The sequence below is a fragment of the Monodelphis domestica genome, chromosome 1 (assembly GCF_027887165.1).
Source record: "Monodelphis domestica isolate mMonDom1 chromosome 1, mMonDom1.pri, whole genome shotgun sequence".
Lineage (NCBI taxonomy): Eukaryota > Metazoa > Chordata > Mammalia > Didelphimorphia > Didelphidae > Monodelphis > Monodelphis domestica.
The window spans coordinates 301351110-301373346 of NC_077227.1; the positions used below are offsets into that span (position 1 = coordinate 301351110).

The window sequence follows — 22237 nt, forward strand, 5'->3', positions numbered from 1 at the left end:
AAGAGGTGAAGGTTGGTATTGTCAGACCCTTCAAAAAATGTTATCTTTTAGAAAGACCTAGTTCAAACGGAACTTTTTATGATAAATACGACTACATGCTGCCCCAAATTCTCTGTCTTTTGGGTTTCCTGCAACAAATATATATTCATTTCAAACTTCTGCCTCCTCTTATTAAACTGTAACTTTCCTGATAGCCTGGTCAGTCAGTCAATAAATATTTATCAAACGACGACTAGTCAGGCCCTGTGCTAAGAGCCGGCATATAAAGAAAGAAGACAAACAGTCCCCTCTCTCAAGGAGCTCATATTCTAACAGGAGAGACAACATACAAACAACTATGTGCAAACTAGCTATAAATAGGATAAATTAGAAATAATCAACAGATGGAAGGCACTAGAAGTAAGAAGAATAAAGAAAGGCTTCCTTAGAAGATGAGATTTTAGCTGGGACTTGAAGGAAGCCAGGAGGCAGAGATCAGGAAGAGAGCATTAGACAGCACTAAATTCCTACCTGAGGAAGAGCCAGTGAAAATGCCCAGGGTCAGAAGAAAGTCTGGTGTGAGAAATAGCAAAGAGGCCAATGTCCCTGGATCACAGAGTACATCATAAATATTTCCATATCCCCAGTACCTAGCACTTAATAAATGTTTGTTTAATGAATTGAAATTCCAAGACCACTTAGATTCCCTAAAACCCAATCACTATCCACGCAAAGTAATCAGACTTTGAACTGACACCTCTCTCAGCACCTTATGGTGGGAGTACCACAACAACCTAAGGTTGTCTCCCTACCTCAAGCCCATCCTCATATTGCTTCTGGTGATCTTCCTACTTACTTACAAGTGATGCCTTCTGGCTCACTGTGTCCCCTCCGTAATCAAAAAACCTATTACCTCTAGGATGAAAGAGAAAATTCTCCATTTGGCTTTTTAAAGGCTTTCAAAAAATAATACCTTCCCAGGCTTCTTAAATTTACATCTTTTTATTAATTTCTCATGGGTAAGATGAGCTAATATAATAAAAATGACAATCCTACCCAAATTCATTTACTTATTGACTGTCATACCTATCAAACCACCAAGAAACTTTTTTATTGAATTAGAAAAAATTATAACAAAGTTAATTTGGAAGAACAAAAGATGAAGAATATCAAAGGAAATAATGAAAAAAAATGTACAAAATGGGGACCTAGCAGTACCAGATCTCAAACTCTATTATAAAGCAGTGATCATTAAACAATATGATACTGGTTAAGAGACAGAAGGTAAGATCAATGGAACTGACTTGAGGTAAATGTCCTCAGCAAGATTATATATGATAAACCCAAAGATCCCAGCTTTTGGGGCAAGAACTCACTGTTTGACAAAAACTGCTGGGAAAACTGGGAAATAGTATGGGAAAGATTAGGTTTAGATCAACATCTCACGCTCTATACCAAGATAAATTTAGAATGGGTGAATGACAAATATAAAGAAGGAAACTATAAGTAAATTAGGGTGACCATAGACTAGTATACCTGACAGGTCCACAGGAAAGGAAATAATTTAAGAGCAAGAAAGAGATAGCAAACATTACAAAATGTAAAATGAATACTTTTAATTACATTAAATTTAAAAACAAAATAAGAAGGGAAGCAACAAATCATGGGGGTGGAGGGAATTTTTATAACAAAAACCTATGGCAAAGGTCTAATTATTCAAATTTATAAGGAGCTAAATCAACTGTACAAAAAAATCAAGCCATTCTCCAATTGACATGTCCAAGGGGCATGAATAGGCAATTTTTCAGATAAAGAAATCAAAACTATCAATAAGCACATTAAAAAGTGTTCTAAATCTCTCATGATTAGAGAAATGCAAATCAAAAAAACTCTGAGGTACCATCTCACACCAAGCAGATTGGCTAATATGACAGCAAAGGAAAGTAATAGATGTTGAAGGGGATGCAACAAAATTGGGACACTTAATGCATTGCAGGTGGAGTTGTGAATTGATCCAACCATTCTGGAGGGCAATTTGGAACTATGCCCAAGGGACTTTAAAAGACTGCCTGCCCTTTGATCCAGAATACCACTGCTGGGTTTGAACCCCAAAGAGATAATAAGGAAAAATACATGTACAAAAATATTTAAAAATTGGAAAATGAGGAGGTGTCCTTCCATTGGGGAATGGCTGAACAAACTGTGGTATCTGTTGGTGACGAAATACTATTATGCTGAAAGGAATAATGAACTGGAGGATTTCAATGGGAAATGGAACAACTTCCAAGAATTGATGCAGAGTGAGAAGAGCAGAACCAGGAGAATGTTGTACACAGAGATGGATACACTGTGGTACAATCAAGAATAATTGACTATTAGCAGCAATACAATGATCCAGTACAATTCTGAGGGACTTATGAGAAAGAACACTATCCATATCCAGAGAAAGAACTGTGGGAGTAGAAACACAGAAGAGAAACAACTGATTTATCATATGGTTTGATGGGGATATGATTGGGGATGTTGACTTTAAATAATCACTATTGCAAATATTAATAATATAGAAATGGGATTTGAACAATGATACATGTAAAACCTAGTGGAATTGCTCATTGGCTATAGGAGGAGGGAGGGAAGAAGAGAGGGAAAGAACATGAATCATGTAGCCATGGGAAAATATTCTTAAATAATTAATTTTTTTTAATTAACCACTTTTCATGCTCTACAGCCCAGTGACACTGGTCTTCTTGCTCCTTCTCATAGCACTGACTAACCTCCATACTAAGAATGTGCTGCCTCTTCATTTCCTCCTCCTGAATTCTCTGGGTTCCATTAAGAATCAGTTTAAAATCTACCTACTGCAAGAAATCAGCCTTCTATCATTCACCCCACCTCCTCTTGTAGGTAGTACCTTTCCTCTAACAATATCTACCATTTCCACTGAAAATATATACACACATATAGATGGATGGATAGATAGAGAGATTGAGAGATAATATATGTACATGGTTGTTTGCATGTTGTCTCCCCCCATTGGAATGTGAACTTCTTAAGGGCAAGGACCATGCCTTTCTTTGCCTTTCAAGTACTTGGCACAGTTCCTGGTACACTGTAAAAGTTCAATAATTGCTTGTTGACTTGATTACTGGAGTTGAGAAAAACCATGACACATTAAAATGAGATCCTCTCCCCCACCAAAGCCCTGTTTAATCTAACACATTGTTTAGATGATCACATAATCCACATCCTATTTCACTTTAATCTAGGCATGGATCTTATTATTACTAACTATAATTCATACTTACATAGCACTTTAAGATTTGTTTACAAAGCACTTTTTCACATGCAGAGTATTCAATAAGAGAATTGTTATTCCTATTTTACAAAAGAAGAAATTCATTTAAGCAGTAAAGTGGCTTTGCCTGTGGTTATCTATATCAAAACAAGGTTTCAAATTCGGGTCTTCTCTAAACTCAGCACTCAAACAAACTCTGAGACATTAAAATGCAAGCCAAACAGGTCAGGAACTCTAATACGGAGATATATCTCTCCAGAGTTCAAGAGTATTCATATTCATTACAAGAAGTGATCTGTATGACATGCCTTTAAGTCTCCAAGAAAGAAGAAACTGTGTCCCAAATCACCCCAGTTCCAAATCAGTTCTCATGATGGAGAAACAGCACTAAAGGGAAGGAAATTTAAAACACCACCTTCTTAGGCTGACTGAAAGATCCTAATCAAAACACTCAAGTCAGAAGAAAGCCACATGTATGTAATACTTGCATTTTCCTCTCCTTTTGACCTTAAAGCAAGCTGATGTGAACTAGCTCATCAAGTAGTCAAGTAGGACCTGTTTGTACTCTGAAGCTGAACCTGATAGGGTTTTTTAACTTCTACCAGTATTATTAATTTAAAGCAGCGAAGGTCAGGCAAAGCCTAGAGAAATTATTTGGGGCAAAAGAAAATTCAAGAGCTTAGGTCAGTATGAAAATAGCTGAGCTTCACACCTGACTGACTCTTCCCATTGATTCTGCCCTTAGATTATGAGATCACCAGCAGATTTTGTTACCGCCTTCCAGCACTACCTTCTTTCTGCTCAGTGCCTTCCACTAGCTTAGATGTACATTTAATAAAGGGCAAGGAATGGCTGCCTTTACACTTTGCTGCAACCCTGATTTTTCTCTACATGGTAGAATTTGACGTTACAAAGGAAGGAGAAGATAGGGAGTAATATGAATGGCAGATCCATTTGCTTAAGGAGCACCTACAGAATTGCTACAGATGAGGTGAAATCTTTAAAAAGAGAGGGAGTGAGATAAAAATATGGAGGAAAGAAGGAGGGTGGAAGAGCCAGAGGCAGGGGAAAACATTACAACCATTATCAGGCATTGAGTCTCAACTAAATATTTTCTTTTTTTTTTTTTTAATCAGAATCAATACAGAATATCAGTTCTAAGGCAGAGGAGTGGTAAGGGCTGGGGAATTGAAGTTAAGTGAAATCACTTACCCAGGGTCATTTAGAAAGTATCTGAAGCTACATTTGAACCCAGGTCCTCCCAACTCCAAGCCTGGTGCTCTATGCACTGTTACCTAGTTGTCCCTCAAATCTTCCCAAAATTACCAAGAACTGAAATAAGTTCTTCAAAGCTTCTCTTCTCTCTCCTTCTGATTAACTATTCAAATAAATACTTAATCTATCAGCACTAATTAATAGTTAATGCAGATACTACACAAGGCACTGGGTGAAAAAAATGCAAACATGTAAACTTTCTTCCCTTAGGGGTAAATCTGCCAGACTTGTGCCAGAATCTTTCTTAAACAGAGATCTGGTCATGTCACATCTCTGCTCAAAAACTCATCAGGGACTCCCTACTGTCTCCCAAATATTAAGTTCAACCTCCTTTGCCTGGCATTTAAGACCCTCCACAACCTGATACCATTCAACACTAACTATCTCTCCTCCATATTCTCGATTCTGGAACAAACTATTATTTTCTGTCTCAAAATGATGCCATCCACTATTGCACCTATATTCCTTTTCTCACACTGTTCTCTATGCTGTATGCAATCCCTCCTTATTTTGATCTTACAAATTTCTACTCATCCTTTAAAATCTAGCTGAGTAGTACGTCAAATAGAGCACTGGATCTGCAGTCAGGAAGACCTGATTTCAAATCTGGCAGAAGCCACTTATTAAATTTATGACCCTGGGTAAATCACTTAATCTCTGTATACCTCAGTTTTCTCAACTATAAAATGGGGATAATAATAGCACCCAACTCCCAGGGTTGTTGTGAAGACCAACTGAGATAATGCTTAAAAAGCATTTAGTGCAGTGCCTGGCACCTAGTAAGTGCTCAGTAAATGTTTGCTACCTGCCTGCTTTAAAACACAATTCAAATGTCATTTTTTCCATGAAACCACCTTCCCTCCCACAATCCCTAGTACCCTTTGCTAGCAATAGTCTTCTGCTGCTAGACCTCACTAGATCACTTTTTTCTACATTTATAATGCACTTATGTAATATTGCATATTGCACTTATTTGTGTTCTAGTGTTAGCCACCAACTATACTAGAAGTTAGATCCAAGGGTAGTGTCCTTGTCTTATCTAAAGTTTCTTTCTCCCTGTAAATCTTGAAATCTCTCAGACTTGTGAATGTTAAAAATTTCCACATTGGGGAATTCTTAATTGGAACAAATTCCCTACTGAGAAACATTCCCCATTTTGATGTGAGAACTTGCCAGGATCAGAAATGGGAGGACCTCTACTCCACCTGTACTTAAGACTGCTTTGGGGGAAAAAATTCCTTGCTAAACAATGAAAGTACTTGGACCCATGCTTATAATAAAGCAAGGAGTTCTTTGAGCCAGGCCTGTTTTTGGAATTGATACAATGGGATGCTAAGTGCCCATAAAGGTGGGGCAACTTGTAAACTAGTTAGACCTAAAAAGGTGAAAACTTACTCAGAGGTTTTCTCTTAATGAAATTAGTCACACACAGCAGCATTTTTTTTCCAACTTACTAAAGAGATTAATCTACTCAGCTGTGAATTCAAGATGGGCAGTAAAGCATCTACAGTGATTGGTAGATGTAGGGACTTAGGGGAGGTGACATGGGAGAAAAACCCCTATATAAGAAAAAGCAGAATATCCTTTTGGGTAATCCTTTTGGAGATATCCTTTTGGAGAAAGCTTTTTGGAGGATCTCTGATGAGGACCACTTGGGAAGAATCTCTTGAGAGAGGCCTTTTGGAACAGTCTCTGGATGGAAGGCTCTCTGGTGAAGTCAGCTGAGATGGAGCTGGCCTGATGTCACTAGAATCCTTGTTTAGTCAGACCTTGTGGTGAGTGTTAAAAAACTGACTGACTTCTCTCTTAAGACTCAGGTCTAGGCCATATTGGCTTGAGGCCCTTCATACTTATTCCTTTCTTACTCTCTCTCTCTCTTTCTTTGATTACTCATTGTATTGTTAATTAAAATCTCTATAAAACCCAATTGACTTGGGTATTTGAATAATTGGGAATATTTCCCTGGCGACCACCTTATATTTGATTTAAAAACCAAGACACTGTAGTGAAACATATTTCTGTGGTCAAATTTACTCACCTTCTCTTATATCTATCACAATTTATATCTTCCACCATTTTAACTCACTACAGTTTAAGACCTCAACCATTTTGAATCTCACATCCCTAAACACTATGGCACTATGATCAGGCACATAAGAGGGATTAGCAAATTCACTAAATAACTGATTAAATAAATGAATGAATAAATGCTGGTTTCTAGACCTACACAAATAATAGCATCACTTCAGTACCAGCTCACAATCTGTGAAAAAAATTTAGAGTTCTTATTTAACATAATGATGGCATTAGAGAGACAAATGAAAAACTATTGAAAAATGGGTGGCAAAGTATCCCTTTGAGAGACAGAATAAGAAGGTCTTGCAGACAAAAGCACCAGGATTCAAGTTCTGCCTCTGACTCTGACTGTAAGCAAATCATTTCACCACTCAGTTCAGACTCTTAAATTGCAGAAAAGTTCCAAATCTTTATTAGTAAAAGAAAGGCTTCATTTAATGGCCTCCTAATTTATCTCATTGTCTCTCTCTAAATCTCTGTCTGTTTCTCTGTCTCTCTCTTGTTTCCTTTTAAGAATCATCTCTGAGCCCACCTTCTTGCAGGTCTTTCTCAGTCCCCCCAGTTGCTAGTGCCTGACCTCTAAGGTTACTTTGTACCTGTTCCTTAACATTGAGTCCAACATTGTTATTCAACTAAAAAAGATTTCCTAAATACCTGCAGAGTAACTCACAGTACCTGAAATTTACTGTAGGGGAAATAAGAGAAGTGTAGCCCATGCATTGAGAAAACTCGAATATGATGTTGAAGAAGAAAGTAAAACATATGAAAATAACTAAAGAAAAAGAATGCCTTCTCCAAAAACATTCACCTTGGAATAGAAAATCCAACTTCCTTATCTATCCATGCCAGCTAGCTATAATCCTATATCTTTCTTGGCTTAAGAAGGCCATCTACAACAGATGCTTTTACTTTGTTTCCTCTCGCTTTCTTCTTAACTCTCTACAACTTGGTTTCTGTCCTTATCACTCAACAGAAACTACCCTCTCATTTCTACACATAATTGAAAAAATGAAAAATAAAAGGAATAGGAAAAAAAAAGGTGTCCTCTCCAAAGTTACCAAAGATCTCATAATTGTCCATTCTAATAGCCTTTTCTCAATCCTCATCCTTCTAGACCTCTCTGAAGCCTCTGGCATTGTTGGTCACCCTCTTCTCCTTGACACTTTCTTCTCTCTAGGTTTTCATGGCGCCATCCTCTCTGGGGTTCTCCAGCCACGTCTTTTCAGTCTCCTATGTTGCATCTTCATTCAAGTCACGTGCATGTCCGAGGGAGCTCTGTCCTGGTCCTTCTCCTCTTTTCTAACAATTCATTTGGTGATCTTATCAGCTCCCATAGATTCAATGTTCATCTCTTTACTGATGATTCTCCAATCTCCTAACCTCTGCTGATGGCCAGGCTCTTATCTTCAACCACCTGTCAAGCATCTTGAACTAGATGTCCAGTAGATATCAACAAGTCCAAAACTGAACTCATTATCTTCCCCCAAAGCCCTCCCCTTTTCCTAACTTCCCTATTAATCTTTTTTTTTAACTCTTACTTCCTGTCTTAGAATCACAGTAGTGTTATTGGTTTCAAAGCAGAAGAGCAGTAAGAGCTAGGCAACAGAGGTTAAGTGCCCTGGGTCACACAACTAGGAAGTGTTTGTGACCCAATTTGAACCCAAGACCTCCTGTGTCCAGGCTTAGGGATCCATCCACCTACCTGCCCCACTTCTCCATTAATCTTAAGGGTACCACCATCATCCCAGTACCGCAAGTTCACAACCTAGGTGTCTCCCCCCCCAATTCCTCACTCTCTCTCTCTCTCTCTCACTCCCTCCTCTAATCTGTTGCCAAGGTCTATCGATTTTACCTTTGTAATGTCTCTCATATAATTCTCTATGTCACCACTCATCCCCTCAGCCTGTTGGTCAGTCTCCCTCCTCCAGCCCCTCCTGCACTCAGCTGTCTTCCTAGAAGACTGCTAGAAGAAGAGAAGTCTTCCTAGAAGACAATTCTGACTCTGTTATACAGGCAAAAACTTCAGTGACTCCCCATCCCCGATAGAATCAAATATGAAATCCTGCTAGGTGTTCAAAGCCCTTCCTAACTCACTCCCCCCCTCCACACTTCCAAGCTTCTTATACCTCTCCTTCTCTCCCACTTATTCTGAGTCCCTGACCTCTTATTGCTCCCCCAACAAGAGGATTCATCTCCAGACTGTGGGCTTTTTCATCAAAGGTCCTCCATGCCTGGAGGGTTCTCCCTTCTCCTCTCCACCTCCTGGCTTCTTTAGCTTGCACTCAAGTCCCAGCTAAAATCTCACTGTCCACAGGAAGTCTTTCCAATTTATCCTGAATGTGGCTTATTCATTTGTACAGGGTTGTTGACATGCTGCCTCCCCCACTGGACTGTGAGCTCCTTGAGATCAAGGATTATCTTTCACTTTTCTTTATAACTTCAGGGTTTCAGTACCAGGCATGTATTAAACTGTTTACTGACTGATTTGATTGAATAGCAAAATCTCAGGCACTGAATGACCTGATAGGTGGAAATCCTAAATCTTAACATCTATTCTTCAAAACAACTCACTCATCCAAATTGCAATGTCCTTAAAAATTGGTAGTTGAGGAAGCAGAATTTAGTAGAATGAAAGCTCAACAGGTATGAACCTTAAAAATTCTCAGACCCTACTTCAGAACACTTGGTTAAGACCATTCCCCATTTTAAACAATGAAGGGACTTAGATCAGGAATGTGGGAACTCTACTCCACCCATACTTAAGCATATTTTAGGGGAAGATAAAGTTGTAAACTCCTTGCTAAACAATGAAAAATACTTTAACCTATACTTATAGTAAGGCAAAAGAACTTAAGCTGTGCCTATTTTTAGATCTAATACAAAAGGGTGCTAAGTACCTATAAAGGTCAGGCAACTTGTAAACTTACAAGGAGCAAAGAGGTGAGAACTTACTCAGAGATTTTAGTCTACTCAGGTGTGAACTTAATCAAAAGTTTAGTCTACTCAGGTGTGAATTAAGAATGGTCAGTCCTTTGGAAAACGTCTACTGTGATTGGTAGATATGAGAGCTTAGAGGAGGTGACATAGGAGAAAATTCCCTTTAAAAGGAGGTCAAAAAGAGGTCTCTAGAGATTCAGCTGGGAAAAGCTGAATTGGAGGAGGCAGCTGGCCAAAGCTGCCTCGAAGGGCTTGATGGCTGAATAAGATTGAGCTGGCCAAAGCTGAACTGGTGTCTCTCTAAACACTAGAATCTTGCTTGGACAAATCTTGTGGTGAGTTGATAAAAGACTGACTGATCTCTCTCTTAGGGTTTTCAGCCTAGGCTGGCTCATACTGGCCTTTTTCTCTCTCTCTCTCCTTTTCATTAATTCCTCATTTGTATTAATTAAAATCTCTATAAAACCCAGCTGACTTAGGTATATTTAATATTTGGGAATTTTTCCCTGGCGACCACTTTATATTTGATTTAAAATCAAGACACTGTCTTGAACCCATATTTCTGCGGTCACAATTTAAGCCAAACATTCTTTTAACTGCTACGGTTTATGGCTTCCACTATTTTAATTATTACACAGGGGACCTAAAAATCTTTTCCTAAAAGGACTGGATGAAGGAATTAGGAATATTTCATTTGAAGAGAAGATTTGGGGAGACATGGATAGTTATTTTCAAGTTTTTGAAGGCCTCTCATATCAGAGGAAGAATAAACCTATTCTGCCTGGCCTTAGGGTTCATAACGAAGATGAAGGAGCAGAAATTGCAGAGAGGCAGATTTGGGCTTAATGTAGAGAGGATTCTTTTTCAGGTATAGCTTGGACTAGATGTTTGTTGCATCTCCTTCCAATTCTAATATTCTGTAATTCTATGTAAAATTTACTGACAATTAACACTACCCAAAAGGGGATTGGATTGCCTCAAAAGCAAGCAGGTTCAGTCTTCATGAAAAGTCTTAAAGCAATGACTGGATGGCTACTTGCTGGGGATTTTGTAGGAGAAATTCCTGCATAAACACGAGATTTACTAAATGACTCCAAGGTCTTTGCCATTCTGTGCAAAGAGATCCATGATGCTGGAATAAGATGCAGCATGGTAACAGGTTAAATAAACTAGTGACTCTGCACATGGAACTAGATGTGCTATGTGTCCTTGAGTTAATTTTTTAATGTCCCTGACTCAGATTCATTCTCTGAAATATAAGAATAATCTATTCTAGGATACTTTCCTTAAAAATTATTTAAAGGGGCAGCAAGGTGGTTCAGCAAATAGAGCATCAGGCCCGAAGGAAGGAGGTCCTGGATTCAAATCTGGTCTCAGACACATCCTATCTGTGTGACCCTGGGCAAGTCACTTAACCCCCATTGCCTAGACCTTACCTCTCTTCTGCCTTGGAAATGATACTGAGTATCAATTCTAAGTCAGAAGGTAAGGGTTAAAAATAAAAAAGCTATTGTAAAGCTAAAATGAGAGTTTGTATAGGTACAAATTCAACTCTTCGATCACTAAGATTCTTCTTAGTCTTAATCTAAGTCACACTAAGTGATTACATGATTTATTACTTATCTTGAGCCAGTAGAAAGGTGGATATTTGCAAATCTAGATTAGGTGACCTTTTGATCTTAAGAACCTATAGAATAAAACCTCTGCCAAGCTCATACTGGACTACCTATACTCCTCCCAGGAAATAATCATTTCTTACACTTATATACCATTTCATAGTCTATACTTTCTTATACATTATATACTTAATCATATCTTAACCATATCTCACCTGGTCTTTCTTAACAACAGCCAAGGAAATAAATATTACTCTCATTTCACAGATGGAGAAAGTGTAGCTCACAGAGCACATCTGACTTCCCAAAGTCACACAATGAATAAGTGACAAGATGAGAATTCATACCTACATCTTAATATCTATACTTTAATATGTATAAGCTATATCTAAAAAGAATCCTCTCTAAATTACCCCACGTCTGCCTCTGCAATTTCTGAAAGAGTTAGAAGAGAGTTGGAAGGGGCCTTAAAAACCATCTAATCTTACTCCTTCATTTTACAAATGAGGAAATTGAGGTCATGGAGGATAAGTGACTTGCCCATGGTCATATAATAAATTCATATTAGAGACAGGATTTGAACTCAGGTCCTTTGACTCCATGGCTAGTTCTTTCTACTGAACCATTCTGCCTCCTGGATTTCATGTTTAGAGCTAGAAGGGATATTCAAGATCTTCCCCATTTGACAGATGGGAAAACTAAGACTCACAGAATCTAAGTGACTTACCCAAAGTAATGGATATTATAGTCATTACTCTATGGAATAAGTAGGTGAACTGGGATTTGAACCAAGCTTCTCCCAAAACCCAATATCTTAGCCACCTCGTTTTATAGAAGCGGAGGTTGGAACCCAGAAAGGCAAAAAAACTTAACAATGATTCCCTGAAAGTGGAAGAAGCAGAATAAGAGCCTTTCCCTTGGGCCATGCACTTTCCTCCCAGAAGAGCAGCTTCTGTCTATGAGTGAGAGGACCAGAGGAAGACCATACCTGTAAACATTGCACAGAAGTAGGGGCTGCAGGCAGCCAGCACCACCCGGTGGGCTTCGATCTCCACATCCTCGGCCACAATCATTACATCGCACAGCAGCTGTTTACTGTAAAGATGCCAGAGCAGGGAAAGAGTTAATGCCCATTCCTCAGAAACAGCACTCCTCTCCCCAAGGCCTCTCCTGGAGCCACAGGTCCCGACGAAATCTCCCTACAGCCTGCAGACAGCTAACCCCTAGTGTCAACCACCCCAATAGGCCCTTAACAGATGTGCGCTCCACAGAACCAGTTCTAGAAATCCCCTCTGTGCACCAGCTCCCTTTCTGCTCCATCCTCCTAGTAGCTCTAAAGGATATTTCCAAGGCAGCCTAGAGTGGAAAGAGCCCAAGGCTCAGTAGACTCAAGTGTGTGTAGCTGTCTATGTGAAAGTCTCCCTGGAAAAGAAATACTAACTACTCCCCAAAGGCCAAAAAGTGACCATTAGAAATAGCAAAAGACATAAAAACTATTTACAAAAGGCAAGAAAGAACTGACAGATGTGGGTTGCTTGTCGGTATCTCTGAGTCTCAGGATTAGTGTCTCAAGAAAAAAAAGAAAGTAAAGCAGACTGGGTGAGGAGAGGCTCAGGTTCTGTCCTGCCTCTGGCCCTGAGGTGGGATGTCAAGCCAGGCCATTCCTCTCTCTCATCTTCAAGGTGAGAGGGCCGACCTCTAAAGTTTCTGTGGACTGACAATTTATGAGTCTTTGATTCTTGAAAAGTTTCCTAAGTCAACCACAGTTTCTCAACACTGTACAGAGACCACATTTAAATGCATCCCCAATGAGAGACAAGGAGCAGGGAAAGAAACATAGCAGCTGTCCCCAACAACTGCACAAAAATCTAGAAAATACTCCAGACTGAGTCCTGAAAGGGAAATCTATGGGGAAAAAAAAAACAAGCACAGTGAGCCATTTTTCCAAGCCACATCAGCATAAGCAGACCAAGACAGGCCTGCAAGTAGTGGGGATGAAAATCAGGGAACATTTGGAGATTGAATGAAGGCCTTCCCATGGCTTTCACACTAGGGCAGGAAGACATTCCAGAACTAAATAGAGGCCTGACATGGTGCAGGAAACAGGAACAATTGCCAGCTGGTACCTCTGTCCCTCACTCTCCAGTTCTGGGTCAAAGATAGTTCAAAGATAGTTCAAAGATAGACTAAAGAGGGAACCTGTCCCTACGCACGACAATCAAGGCCAAGGAACAGGCCCTAAATCGTGCACAGAACAAGAAGCAAATACAGAATCAAACACTAAGTTAAGCATTCATTAAGAACTTACCATGGGGAGCAGCTGGGTGGCTCAATGGATTGAAAGCAAGGCCTAGGGACAGAGGTCTTGGGTTCAAATCTGTCCTCAGACACTTTGTAGCTGTGTGATTCTGGGCAAGTCATTTAACCCCCATTGCCTAGCCCTTACTGCTCTTCTGTTTTAGAATTGATATTTAGACAAAAAAGACCCTACTATATTAAAGGCTTTGTACCAAGTACTAGGAATACAAAGAAAGGTAAAAAACACTCACTGCTCTCAAGGAGCCCACAGCCTAATAAGGGAGACAACATGAAAACAGCAATGTACAAAAAGGAAATATGTGAGGTAAATTATAGTTAATCTCAGAGGGAAGGCACTAAAATTAAGGAGAACTAAATTAAGCAGCCCCAGGAATATAGCAAGGTCTTAAATCTGGCTCTTATCCCAAGATAAAGCCAAGAGGAGAATAACCACAGCAAGAAACCCAAACCAAAAAGGAACCTGCAGGGCTGCTCCCTGAACTGACAGAGCTTCCCAATCTGCTGGCAGCAGCCAAGTCCAGCCATCTTCTTAAAACAGGGTTAAACCCTCAGGTGTGTTGCTCAGACTCAGATCAGAAATTTGCAAAGCAGCTCAACCTGGATCACACCACTTGGAGTACCTTGAAAACTTGCAGGACATCAGCCTAAACTGTCCTTGGGGTGCTGGAATGACACAACAACCAACATCCTGAGAAAGCAGCAGCACTGCCAGAAAACAACATTAAACACAGGCCAGACATTCTCTCCATAAGTGCAAAAGGTCTGTACCTAATAAATAAACCAAACTCAGGAAGTAAGGATGGAAGAATGGAAAAATGGAAAAGGAATCCCACCATAAAGAGCTATTCTGTGAAAAATGTTCAGCACAAACTCAGAAGACAAGAATGAATCTAAAACATCTATAAGCAAAGCTTCGAGAAAAACATTTATTGGGTACGCAATCAACTGCAATTCCTGGAAAAGCTGAAGCAAAAAATTTTTTAATCCTTACCTTCCATCTTAGACTCAAACTGGTTCCAAGGTAGAAGAGTGATAATTGAGATTAAGTGATTTGCCCAGGGTCACACAGCTAGGAAGTGACTGAGGCCACATTTGAAGCCAAGCCCTCCTGTCTTCAGGCCTGACTTTCTATCCACTGAGCCACCTAGCTGCCCCAAATTTTTTTTTTTAGGAATTCAAAATGATCTTCTAAATGAAATAAAAGGGCTAGAGAAAAGAAATGGAAAAGAAATAAAAGTGCTAACCCAGATCAAATTGCCTGCCAAGCACCAGGACAGGGAAAGAAAGGGATGGAGATAAGTTCAATCATATAACTTAGGAAAACTTCTGTGGAAATTTGTTATTATATGTAATTGGTAAAAAATTATATAGACATATATATAAAGTTTGAAAAAATAAGAAGCAAACAAAACAAAAAAAGTTCAAATGAGAAAAAAAGAATAGAAATGAAACTCACAGAAAGAGAAATTAACAGCTTGATACAGGCTACACAAAACCTTACCAAACCAACAGAACCTTTAAAAATTAAAATGAACCAAATGGAAGTTAATGACTCCATGAGACAATAAGAAATATTAAATCAAACTTTGAAAATTAAAAAAATAGAAGTGAAAAATATGTCAGAAACAAGTAACTTGGGAAATAGAACAAGGAAAATATAATTTAAGGACCACTGGAATACCTAAAAGCTGAGAAAAGAAAAGAAAAGAAAGGAAAAGAAAAGAAGAGAAGAGAAGAGAAGAGAAGAGAAGAGAAGAGAAGAGAAGAGAAGAGAAGAGAAGAGAAGAGAAGAGAAGAGAAGAGAAAAGAAAAGAAGAGAAAAGAAGAGAAAAGAAGAGAAAAGAAGAGAAAAGAAGAGAAAAGAGAAAAGAAGAGAAAAGAAAGAAAAGAAAAGAAAGAAAAAGAAAGAGAAAGAGAAAAGGAAAAAAGAAAAGAAGAAAAAAGAGACTACACAAAATCAAAAATTCATGACAGAAAACTTTCCAAATATCTCAGAACCAGAAGGCAAAGTGAAAATAGAAAGAATCCATCAGTCACCTCCTGTTCTCAAAACCTCTTCATCTAAAAGATCCATCTCTAGACTCTGGGCTGCTTCACTATGGTGGGTGGGATTTGAAGAGGGGTTTAAAAAGCAAAGAAAATATAAAAGCCTGTGCTTGAACTTTAGGGAAAGAAAAAGGCAGGTGAGCAGAAACTGACTGTATAAAACATAGAACATTACTGCTGAACACATTCTTTCTCTTACTATCTTCTTTGTAAACAGGGAGCAGGAAACAAAAAGAAAAGTACAAAAATATAGGGGAATATAATTAATTATCATAACTATGAATATGAATGGGATGGACCCACCCATAAAACCAAGAAGAGAACAAGACTAGACTGGACTAGAAAGCAGAATTGTTTTTTACAGAAAGCACACTAGAAACATAAAGTCACCCAGTTAAAACAAGGAAAATTTGTTGCACTTCAGCTAAACTCAAAAAGGCAAAGTGTTAGTAGTAATCATTACAGAAGGCAAAACAACAGCAAAGACTTAATTCAAAAATATTAAATAGGGAAAATACATTTTTCTGAAAAGCATTAATTAAATCTTAAAAATTAATGTCTAATTTATATGTAAGAAATGCCATAACATCTCACGTTTAAAGGAAAAGTTAAAGATAGTTACAGGGAGAGAGAATCAATAAAGTATAATAGTGGAGGACCTCAATGGATCCCTTTAAGACCTAGATAAATCTAACAAACAAACAAAAAAGAAATTACGAACCTAAATGGAATTTTAGAAGTGTCAGAGATAAGACTTCTATACTCAATGGGAACAGAAAGAATATACATATTTCTTAGCAAGGCATAGCACTTTCACAAAAAATTGACCATGTTTTAGGGCATAAAAATCTCACAAACAAATGTAGATAGGCATAAATATTAAACATTTATCTACACTCAATAAAATTATAGTCAATAAACATCCACTGAAGAAACAATTTAAAAACTGGAGACTAACAATTCCAAATAGGCAAGTCAAAGAATAAACCATAGAATCAATAAATAATTGCATTAAACATAATGAGAATAAGACAACATACCAAGATCTGGGGGGTGCAATCAAAATAGTACTTAAAAGAAAGAACAGATCTATGAATTGGACATGTGATTTTTTTTTTAACCCTTACCTTCCATATTGGAATCAATACTGTGTATTGACTTCAAGGCAGAAGAGTGGTAAGGGCTAGGCAATGGGGGTCAAGTGACTTGCCCAGTTAAAAGAAAGAACAGATCTATGAATTGGACATGTGATTTTTTTTTTAACCCTTACCTTCCATATTGGAATCAATACTGTGTATTGGCTCCAAGGCAGAAGAGTGGGAAGGGCTAGGCAATGGGGGTCAAGTGACTTGCCCAGGGTCACACAGCTGGGAAGTGTCTGAGGCCAGATTTGAACCTAGGACCTCCCATCTCTAGGCCTGGCTCTAAATCCACAGAGCTACCCAGTTGCCCCCTCATGTGATTTAAAAAGCTAGGAAAACAATAAATCTTTTAACTCCCAATTAAAGAATCAAAATAAAAATTCTATAAATAAGAAATTAACAAAACTAAAAATTAATGAATACAAGCACTTTTTTAAAAAATCAACATAACATGGATAAAGTATTAGCTAATACAACTGTTAAAAAGAAAAAAATCAAATTACCAGTTTCAAAAGTAAAAACAATGAATTCACAATAAATGAAGAAATAAAAGAAATTATTAAAAGCTAGATTACCAAAATATGCTAATAAAATTGAAAATATAAATGCAATGGAAGAAATATAAAATGTCTAGATGAAAATTTCAATAGCTAAATCTCAGAAAAGGAAATTAAGCAAGCCTTAAATGAGCTTCCAAAGAAGAGGGAAAAACAGGAACAGATGGATTTATAAGCAAATTCTATCAAACAGTTAAAGAATAAATAATTTCAATATTACAAAATTGTTGAAAAATAGGAAAAGAAGAAAGTCTGCCAAACTCCTTACATACAAATAAGATCTTGACATCTAAAACAGGGAAAATCAAAAGAGAAAAAGAAAACTATAGACTAATACCAGTATTGAATACTGATGTAAATTTTTAAAAAATAAAATATTATTAAAAAATTACAGCAACAAATTACAAAGATCATACATTATGAATAAGTTGGATTTATATCATACTGGTTCAAAATTAGGAAAATCATAAATATCATCAATCATATAAACAAGAAACAAAACTTGTGATAAATATCAGTATATATAGAATAAGTTATTGATAAGATATAATACTCATTTCTATTAAATCCATTAGAAATCATAAGAATAAATGGATCTTTCTTTAATAAAATAAATAATATCTTTTAGCATGATCACTATTGGCAATTAATTAGGAGCCTTTCCAATGAGATCAGGAGTAAAGCAAAGATTCCATTACCACTATTACAATTTGATATAGTACTAAAAATGCTAACTATAGTGAAGAAACAAGTTGATAGATATGAAATAAACGCATTTAAATTACCAGCATTTTTATATAATACCAAGAAAATTCAGCAGGAAGAGATAGAAAGAGAAATTCCACTTATACTATAAAAAGGGGGCAGCTGGGTAAAACAGTGGATAGAGCGCCAGACCTGGAGTCAATCTGATCTTAAGACAGTGCCTATGTAACCCTGGGCAAGTCATTTAGCCCCAATTACCAAGCCCTTAGTATCCAGTACTTAGAATCTGACTAAGACGGAAAGTAAGGTTGTTTTTTGTTGGGGTTTTTTTTAAATAAATAAGTAAATCAAGTGGAATTGATTTTCAATTCTGGGAGGAGGGAGGGAAGGAAAGAGAGGGGGGAAATCAATCATGTAAACATGGAAAAATATTTTAAAATAAAAATTAATAAATAAATAAATAAATAAATAACTACAAAACATATAAAATAGACTTATAGAAGTCTACCCTTCCAAACAGTCATGGGGACTACATGAATAAAAATATAAAATATTCTTAACCAAAAACAGACCTAATAAATTGGGGAAATATTAATTGTTCATGGGTAAGTAAACAGAACCAATACAATAAAAATGTATTTAATACTATCTAAATTAATTCACTCATTCAGTATCATGTCAATCAAACTACTAAAGTACTACTTCCTAGAGCTAGAAAAAAAGAATTAAGTGAATCTAGAACAAAAGGTCAAAAATATCTAGGAAAATAATTTTTTAAATTAGGAAAGAAGGAGGCCTAGCAGTACCATATTTCAAACTGTACTACAAGCAGTAATCATCAGAATAATTTGGTACTAGTTAAGAAATAGAAAGACTGATTAATGGTAAAGATTAAGAACACAATACTCGGAAACAAATAAGCACAGTAGCCCACTATTTGATAAACCAAAGAACACAACTATGAAGATGACAATTTGACAAAAACTTCTGGAAAAGTTGGAAATTAGGAGTAGACCAGTATCATTCGCTATATAACAAGAAAAATTTCAAATGGGTAATAACTTAGACATAACCAACTTAAATATAAAGTGTGACATCATAAGGAAATTAGAAGAGCAAGGAAGAAATCTCTCAGAACAATGAATAGATAAAGAGCTGAATGACAAACAAGTGAAAGGATCACTGAAGGTAAATGGCCAATTTTGATAAACTGATATTTAGAAATTTTTAAATAATCAATATCCATTCAGCTAAAATTAAAAGAGAACAAGGTAAAAATGTCTTTGCAGTAAGTTTCCCTAATATAGACCTCATTTCGAAAATACATGGAAAACTGATTTAAATTTTATAGGAATAAAAGCCATTCTCCAACTGACAAATGATCAAAGGATATGAACAGGCTGTTTTCAGAGGAAAAAATCATGTTCCAAATCACTAATAATTAAAGGAATGCAAATTAAAATAATTCTGTTATCTTCACACCCAAAGGCTGGCAAAGTTGGCAGAAAATAAAATGATAAACGTCATTTTCTATACAATAAAACAGGTACTTTAGTTGTGAATTATGAACTATAAATGGATCCAGCCATTCTGGAAAGCAGTTTGGCAAGAAGTTAGCCTTTGACCCAGAAATGTAAGCTTGTGTTTGAATATCTCAACTGGGTCTGTATCCCAAAAAGATACAAGTACTCAAATGTACAAAATGTTTATACCACCTCTTTTTTTATGGCAAGAACTAGAAACAAAGGGGTAGGAATAGCTAGGTAGCCCAGTGGATAGAGTGCCAAGGCATTTCCTAGCTGTGTGACCCTGGGCAAAATCATTTAACCCTAATTTCCAGGCCCTTGTCACTCTTCTATATAGAACTGATACTAAAGAAGAAGGGAAGGGTTGAAAAGAAAAGAAACAGAGGAGTATATATTGACTGAGTAATGACTAAACAAATCATGGTATATGAATATGGTAGTATACTATTATACTTTAAGAAAAATTATAAAAGAAGCCATTTTGGAGAAATCTGGGGAGATTTATATGAAAAAATGCAAGGTGAATCAAGCAGAACCAAGACAATAATTTATACAATAAGAATAATATTGTAAAGACAATTTCGAAAGCCTTAAGATCTGTGTAAAGGCATATGATGAAGAAGGCCTTATGACCAAGAAGTGATGGGCTCAGGGTGAAAATTTAGTTGGTTTGGGGGTTTTATTTTCTAGGGGAAATAGACTGTGCAGTTATTTGTTTTGCTTGACCACACATATTTGTTAACACACACACACACACACACACACACACACAAGTACAACTATGTTACTTGAAGATAAACAAAATATTTCAGCCTTAACAGCCATTAAAAAAATATCACTTTAATTGGCTATCACCTAGAAAAACCACAAGCCAAAGAACCTGGTAGAGACTGTCCAATAAATGTTTCTTAAATTGAATTTTGGAAGGGATTCCTATTTACAAATGGGATGACCTCTGAGATCCCTCCCAGCTCTGAGTGCCTATGATTTATGATAAGAATTGAACTGACATATTGCACATAAATTTCAACTGGGGCAATGATAATAATAATAACAAACAACAAATTTGCAGGAATGGATTGCTGATTTCATTCATACAGAAAATTCCCATTTAAGAAAACTTTCTCAGCAGCTTCTATGCAACTTAGGATCTTAGAAAGTTGCCTAGAGGCGCAGCTAGGTGGTGCAATGGATATAGCATCCAGCCCTGGGGTCAGGAATTCCTGGATTCAAATGTGACCTCAGACATTTCCTAGCTGTGTGACCCTGGGCAAGAGTTGTTAATAGGCCAGAAAGTAAAGGTTTTTTAAAAAATAAATAAAAGGAAAGAAAGTTGCTAAGAGCCCTGAGAAATTGAGTTGCCCAGAGCTACACAGCCAGCATGTTATCAGAGGTGGTACTTGAATACAGATCTTTTGTGGCTTAAAGACTGTACCATCACATCAGGCTGACTGTCATTTATATTGTTTGCAAAGTGCTTTAGGTATATTATCTGATTTGAGTTTCATTAAAACGGTCAGATATGATCCTCTGGAATTATTATCTCTGTTTTACCAATGAAAACTGAAGCTCAGAGAAAAAATCATTTGCCCATGGTCACACAGCCAGTAAGCATCATAGCAGTGCTCATATGTAGGTCTTAATTCCAAGTCCAGCCCTCTCTTTAACATGCTCCCCAAAGCATCCCAAGTCCAGCCAAGGAAGATCCAAGCAAGCTTCTCTGGCCAGGGTGCAAAGAGAGAAGAGAAGAAACAGCATGCAACAGGGTAACAAAGAATGGCGTGCATATCCAGAAGCAAATATCCACAGGCAACATAGAAATAGGTTCTGAGAAATTTCTCATCTGTAAAATAGGGGTAATAGATGAACCAATATGAATAAAACACTTTGTAAATACTACCTATTTCTATAAGAACTGGAAAGACCTACTACATGAAGTGATGTGGAGTGAAATGAGCAGAACCAGGAGAACACTGTACACAGTAGCTGAAACATTGTGAGCTGATCAAATAGAATAGACTCTGCTACTAAATTTAATGCAATGATCAAGAACAATCCTGTGGAATTTATGAAAAAGAATGCTATCCACTTCTAGAGAAAGAACTGTGGGAGTAGAAATCCAGAAGCAAAGATATGATTTATCGCTTGTTTACATGGGTATGTGATTTGGGCTTACATGGGTATGTGATTTGGGCTTTCGGTTTTAAAAGATTACTATATTACAAAAATGAATAATATGGAAATGGGTTTTGAGTGATAATATATGTATAACCCAGTGAAATTACTCTGGAAAGGGGGAGGGAAGAAGAGAGGGAAACAACATGAATCATGTAACCATAGAAAATTTTTTAAAATAAAATTTAAAATAAACATGACCTATTTCCATAGTAGTATTTCCAAAGTATTTTATACATATTGTTTCATCTATTACATCTATTTTATAGATGAGAAAACTGAGGCTGATCAAGGTTAAGTGACTTGTCTCAGGGTCACTGTACATATCAGGTTTATTTAGAAGAGCCAGCTTATTTCAGTCTCTCTTTACACATACCCATTGGTCAGAGAGTTTGAGCATGCCATTTTCTACCTCGGAGCAAAGCGTTTCATATCAAATGCTGACCACCCACAAATAAGTCAATAGTAGGTATACTCTCTCTAAGGATTTCATTCTACTTTGATTCCTATGAAGGATTTGGGTGAGGGAATGGAGTCATCACTGTTATTTAAGGGCAAATGGCATTTTAAGCACATAAGGCTTTGATAC

The 22237-nt window shown here is 37.2% G+C and overlaps 1 protein-coding gene across 5 annotated transcripts in view; it reads right to left on the bottom strand.

Annotated features, from left to right (window-relative positions):
* The window catches only part of KLHL3 (kelch like family member 3), a 205670-nt gene that overhangs the window by 152937 nt on the left and 30496 nt on the right, over positions 1–22237 (bottom strand). For all 5 annotated transcript variants that reach the window (XR_008915034.1, XM_016424080.2, XM_007473295.3 and 2 more), the window contains exon 3: positions 12167–12273. Coding sequence is in view for 4 of the 5 variants with exons in the window: in XM_016424080.2 (XP_016279566.1) it covers positions 12167–12273 (107 nt within the window). In the remaining variant the exon portion in view is untranslated. The remainder of the gene's footprint in view (positions 1–12166; positions 12274–22237) is intronic.